Raw genomic sequence first — 6,255 nt, forward strand, 5'->3', positions numbered from 1 at the left:
TCCTCTCATCATTAATAGCTCTTTTTTAACATTAAGCTTAATGAAGTCTCTCAAGCCCTTTCAGAATAAGATAGTTTTGAGGAATTCATAAACTAGTTAAATTCACCCAAATTCTTATCTATCATGATTTACTTTATTTTAACCTTAAAACAAAATGTGTTTAAAGCTAGAAAGAAATACATTTTCAAAACTGTATTAGTATATCCCTGGCCTTCATCTTCCCAACTAAAAAAGTCAAAGTTTCATAGGACAGTTTTTAATTCTAATTTTCTAATTACCCTGGAGAAATAATTCACTCACAAATTATTATAGATGCAACTGTTTGTGTGAAGATCAAGAGGAGAGAATATGTTCAAACCTCAAGAATTGGTTTGGTGGCAAGTTTTGTGGAGCATCAGGATGGGCTGAGGTTCCTCATCCCTGCTCCTCACTACAGGTACAGTCATGCCCACTCAGGATGATACTCTACATGTACTTTAAAGCAGTAATTACCACTTGTCCATAAAGCTCCTTTAATTTGTCTGTCTGCTGATTGGCACTCTCTATTGTCTTCAAGGCATTCTCAATTCTGTTCAGCCTGTATTCACAATATGCCTTCTCAAAGGAAAGAGAGTTACTGAAAAAGAAAAACAAAACAAAACAAAAAAACAGTATCTGATCATTAGTTAACACTGCAGAGCATCCACTATATACCACACACTGCTGTAAGCACCTGATCTATAGTAAGTCATTTAATCTCCATTAACAATAGATGAGGAAGGGGCACCTGGGTGGCTCTGTCAGTTAAGTGTCTGCCTTCGGCTCAGATCATGATCCCAGGGTCCTGGGATTCAGTCTCATATCGGACTCCCTGCCTAGCGGGAAGCCTACTTCTCCCTCTCTTTCTGCTGCTCCCCCTGCTTGTGGCTCTCTCTCTCTGTCAAGTAAATAAAGAAAATCTCAAAAACAAATGAACAAACAAACAACAGATGAGGAAACCAACAAAGTTCAGTTACATGCCTGAAAATCAGTTCCCAAGAGGCAGAAAACATTACATCCATTTCCCTTGCCTCTCTGGCTTTCATGGACAATCTCAGAATTAACAGACCTTTGAAACAAACATTTAAGAATGAAATCATGAAATCAAGTAACTAAATACAATCTGAACACTATTTTATTTTTTTCAAGATTTTTTTTTAGTAATCTTCACACCCAACATGGGACTCTAACTCACAACCCTGAGATCAAGCGTCATGTGCTCCACCAACTGAGCCACCCAGGTGCCCCTGAACACTATTCTAAATGAGTTATTACAGAAGTATCTTAGCTCTACTAATCAAATAAGCCATATAAATGTGTTCAAAAAGCAAATGAACAGCAAAGAAAAGGTAACTAGAATCTTAAAAGAACATAGTACTTGTAACCAAACAACTAATAAACATACAACAATAAAAACATTGCCTATCTACAATGACAACTCATCTACATTAATGTGGCACTTGAAACTCATTCTGGAGTTTCACTTATTTATTTTTATTTTTTATTTTTTAAAATATTTTATTTATTTATTTGACGGAGGGAGACACAGCAAGAGAGGGAACACAAGTAGGGGGAGTGGGAAAGGGAGAAGCAGGCTTCCCGCCAAGAAGGGAGCCCAAGCAAGGAGCCTGATACGGGGCTCGATCCCAGAACTCTGGAATCATGACCTGAGCTGAAGGCAGATGCTTAATGACTGAGCCACGCAGGCTCCCCTGTTTGCTTATTTTTAAAGATTTTATTCATTTATTTGACAGAGGGAGAGAGAGCACAAGCGGGGGAGTAGCAGGGAGAGGGAGAAGCAGGCTCCTGGATGTGGTGCTCAATCCCAGGATCTGGGAACATGACCTGAGCTGAAGTCAGTTGTTTAAAAACTGAGGCACCCAGGCACCCCTATAAGTGACTTTTATTCACTGTTTCTCTATCTAGTGTTTGTTTCTGCAAGTAGAGGAAAATACATATATAAATTCTTATATCCTCCTTTTCTTATACAAAAAGTATACTATATAGTTGTTGTCATTTGAATATGGGTTTGAACTGCCTAAGTCCACTGATTTGTGGATTTTTTCGAATAAATGTAGTATAGCACCTTAGATATATTTTCTCTTATGATTTTAAAATCATTTTCTTTCCTCTAGCTAGCTTTAACCTAAAAATATAGTATGTAATACATATAACATAAAAATACATGTTAATCAACTATTTATGTCATCTGCTAGGCCTCCAGTCAATAGCAGGCTATCAGTACAGTTTTGGGGGAGTCTAAAGTCATACAAAGATTTTCAACTGTGCAGAAGGTTGGTACCCCAACCCCTGAGATGCTCAAGTGCCAACTTTATAACCCAGTATTTCATTAAAGAGTAAATATGTTGCCAAAAACTTTATTTTTTTAAAGATTTTATTTATTTATTTCCCCCCCCCAAAGATTTTATTTATTCACTTGACAGAGAGAGATCACAAGTAGGCAGAGAGGCATGCAGAGAGAGAGAGGGAGAAGCAGGCTCCCCGCTGAGCAGAGCCCAACCCGGGACTCGATCCTAGGACCCTGGGATCATGACCCAAGAGGAAGGCAAAGAGGCCCAACCCACTGAGCCACCCAGGTGCCCAAGATTTTATTTATTTATTTGACAGAAACAGATCACAAGTAGGCAGAGACTCGGGCAGAACAGGGGAAGGGAAGCAGGCACCCCAGCGAGCAGAGAACCTGATGCGGGGCTCAATCTCAGGACCCTGGGATCATGACCTGAGCTGAAGGCAGAGGCTTTAAACCACTGAGCCACCCAGGCGCCCCCCAAAACTTTATTTTATACATATTTCTTTTGGAGAATTAGGCATAACTGTAAATAAAAATCAAATTACAGTAAAAATTTAGAATATAAATTCACATTTCATGAAATGATAAATTAAATAAATAAAAAAGATTAACAACAGCAAATCCGAGATATTCTAAAGACTGCTAAAGAACTCTGACACCAAATGATCTTGACCTAAAATCATACTCACCTCAATAATTCTCAAAGGAGGTAAGCACAAAGGTCAGGCTATACCTGACTTATACACTGATAAATGTGTGTGTGTGTGTGTATGTATATATACATATATATATGTTTATATACATATATAAGTGTATATGTGTATATATATGTGTGTGTATATATGTATATATATAAGTACGTAAGTGTATATATATATATATATATATAAATACACTTATATACTGCCATACCATTCTAAAGGCCTCTACTTACACATCCTACCCAACATGTTCCACCCAGACATTTTTTTTTTTTTTAAGATTTTATTTATTTATTTGCCAGAGAGAGAGGGAGAGAGAGTGAGCGAGTACGGGTAGACAGAGCGGCAGGCAGAGGCAGAGGGAGAAGCAGGCTCCCTGCCGAGCAGGGAGCCCGATGTGGGACTCGATCCCACGCTGTTGGGATCATGACCTGAGCTCAAGGCAGCCGCTTAACCAACTGAGCCACCCATGCATCTGACTTTTTAATTAAACTTCCGAATTGTTCTCCTTATATCCTTCAAAAATTCATTACATTTCTGACCCATAACCTTCAGCAGTTTACTTGCTTCTTAGTGGTTCAAAGGGAAGACAGAGGTAAAGAAAAAGGGTCCCTAAAGCAGAAAAGAAGATACTACTGCTCCTTCCAGTTTCAGAAATACTACTGCCAAGCAAAAAAGGAAGGAAGGTCAAAAATCACTGAACAGTGAGGAAAAAAGAAATAACATGGAAATGGTTATAGCTATGGTAACCATATTTCTAATAACTGCACAAACAACTAACTGAATCACTTACTTGGCTAACACTTTAGTGTGAGTATTGATGACATTCAAGGCTTCCTTGAAACTTCCATTTTGGATAAGGCATACCACTTTACAGTGTAGGGCAGTTACATCATCCTTGTTGATCTGCAGTACTAGAGAAAAATTTTAGGAAAACAATTTTAAAATCCATTGCCTTCCCACAGTTTTACTAAAATTTCCCACCCACTGCCTCAAGAAGCTACATTTCTAATTGTATAGCAGCAACAACAATTAGCTGCAGCATTAAAGAAAATGACCCATCTTCATTTTTAACTTAGGAAGTGGCAAAAGGGCAGTTATAATTTAGTAAGATTTCCAATGAGATAGATTCCCAAGATGCATGTAGCAAAAAGAAAATTTTAAATAATGACATAAAGAACTAAGAACCTATTTTTCTCCAGTTTTTTCACCTTAGGACACATGCTACATCCTATACATTTCACCAATCGAAAGAAGTAAGTTCACCAAGAAAGAAAAAAGTTCATGTAGAATTTGGAAGCAAAAATGACTCAGTTTTGAATACAAGCTTGTCATTAGTGTCTATAGGTCATGGGCAAATCATTTCACTGCCAAATGTTAGTTTTCTGATTTACAAAACGAGTATGAAAGTTTATTAAGAAGATTAAATGAAAATACTTTAGTAAAAATGTTTAAGTTGTAAAGTATACAAATGCCACTTATTTTGCTGGCAGTACTTCCAAAAACCTTTCAAAATTTCCCTTTCACATAAGACAATAGACCAAAAGAAGACAAGGAAAGAATCAGGTAGCAAAGTTTCAAAGCTAAACAGCTGTTTAGTGTCAAAATGACCCCAATCACCCTCCTTGCCCCTGGACAATGTTAGAAACCCAATTCTGTGTAAGAATCACAAAAATTTTCACCGATTAAGAGAATTATTGATCAACAAACTGAAAAAACCAAACCGTGATTAAATAATTTCTGCAAAATACTCACTACACTGCTACTCAATAGTACTAGCTGCAGGTTTAGCCAAAGGCTAAAGCTAATTCAAAACAAGTTTAGGAATCAAATTAATTCTAATCAGTTCCTTAATCAGTTTCCTTACTGTCTGAAATCATCGAAAGTGCACTGTGGCACAATCACTTCTTTTTACATTAATAGGATACTGAAAATTATACAATCATGTGTGCTACTGACATACTTTGTATGTTACTGCTTTAAAGAGCCAAACCCTGTCTTTGTAATCACTTTTTCAAATCTACCAAACACAGGCTGCATCTTCAGTAAAGAATTTACCATGGCAGAGAGCATTAAAAAGCATGGCCTTACTGCAATTACACAGTAAAGGATACATGAATATAATAAGTAAACCTCACACCAAAGGCAGCTGATTTAAAGATTATTAGTTACAGGGCAAAAACAATCAAAAAACAAAAACCCAAAACGGAAAAACAAACCAGACAAAACAGGCCAAACTTTTCTTCCGACATTATTTCGAATGTTAATGCTTTCACACACACACATCCTCTGATCTAATGACAGCGGGGAGAGATTTTATCTAGGAGAGTGGCAGGCCCAACATCCATATCCAGCCCTCTCCCCTCTCCCCTCAATCTGTACAGCTCCCACCTTGTCAGCTCCAGCTTCAAAACTACGTGTCCCTAGCAGATTCCTCCCTGCGATGCGGCCCTAGAGAAAAAGCTCCCTCAGCAATACTGTCTTGATCACTCTTCTAAAAGGATGGAGAAAAGGTGGTGATGTGACATATTTGCGAATTAAGGAGTAAAAACGGAGGAGTCGAGTAAGAAAACAGTTTCAAAAAGGCGCATGGAGTTGCGGTCTCTTTAAATTCCACCCTCGCTACCCCGCGATGGGTAAAGAGGGAAGTACACGTGGCTCTAAGCAACCCTGGGTCCAGGGCTGATGAGGTGGAGCAGAGGGGCAGCAACCCGCGCCCGCCAGGTGTTCGGACCCCCGCGCCGCCGCCGGCGGGATCTCCGATCCCCGTGTCTGCTCCGAGGTGGTCGCGTGCGCCGGAAGGAGGCCGCAACCTCCCTGCGGCCTGGGCCCGCCCCAGCACTTACTCTTGTTGACGGTCTTAAGAGCGCGCGTGAAGTCACCGTTCTGGCCATAACGGTTTACTTCACCCCACAGCGCAGACACCGAAACCCCCCCGCCGCCGCCGCTCGCCATCTTGGAGGAGACGCGGGGAGGGGCGGGGCGGGGCGACCTCTGCCCCGGAAGAGGATCTCGGAGGTGACCAAGCGGAGGAGGAAGCCGGTGGTTGCTAAGCGTCTTGGATTCGGAAGCGTCGCTATCCCTGAGTCAGTGCTGGAGATCGTAATCTTAGCCGTCTTCGCTAGAAATTTGCGTGGATAGAAAGAATTGAAACAGCTTACCTGAAGCTGGTAGGAAGGAACGAGGTGTCGGACCCCGGGAGGGGTTGAGAGGGGGTTCACTAGA

At 40.3% G+C, this 6,255-nt stretch overlaps 1 protein-coding gene across 1 annotated transcript in view; it reads right to left on the reverse strand.

Moving 5' to 3' along the window:
• The window catches only part of SRP72 (signal recognition particle 72), a 31,454-nt gene extending 25,448 nt beyond the window's left edge, over positions 1 to 6,006 (reverse strand). Inside the window, exons 1-3 of the mRNA XM_044226048.1 lie at positions 5,877 to 6,006; positions 3,824 to 3,944; positions 493 to 616 (exon numbers count right to left, since the gene is read on the reverse strand). Of these exons, the coding sequence (XP_044081983.1) occupies positions 493 to 616; positions 3,824 to 3,944; positions 5,877 to 5,985 (354 nt within the window). The 5' untranslated portion in view covers positions 5,986 to 6,006. The remainder of the gene's footprint in view (positions 1 to 492; positions 617 to 3,823; positions 3,945 to 5,876) is intronic.
• Between the last annotated feature and the right edge of the window lie 249 nt (positions 6,007 to 6,255).

The sequence above is a fragment of the Neovison vison genome, chromosome 11 (assembly GCF_020171115.1).
Source record: "Neovison vison isolate M4711 chromosome 11, ASM_NN_V1, whole genome shotgun sequence".
In the NCBI taxonomy this organism is placed as follows: domain Eukaryota; kingdom Metazoa; phylum Chordata; class Mammalia; order Carnivora; family Mustelidae; genus Neogale; species Neogale vison.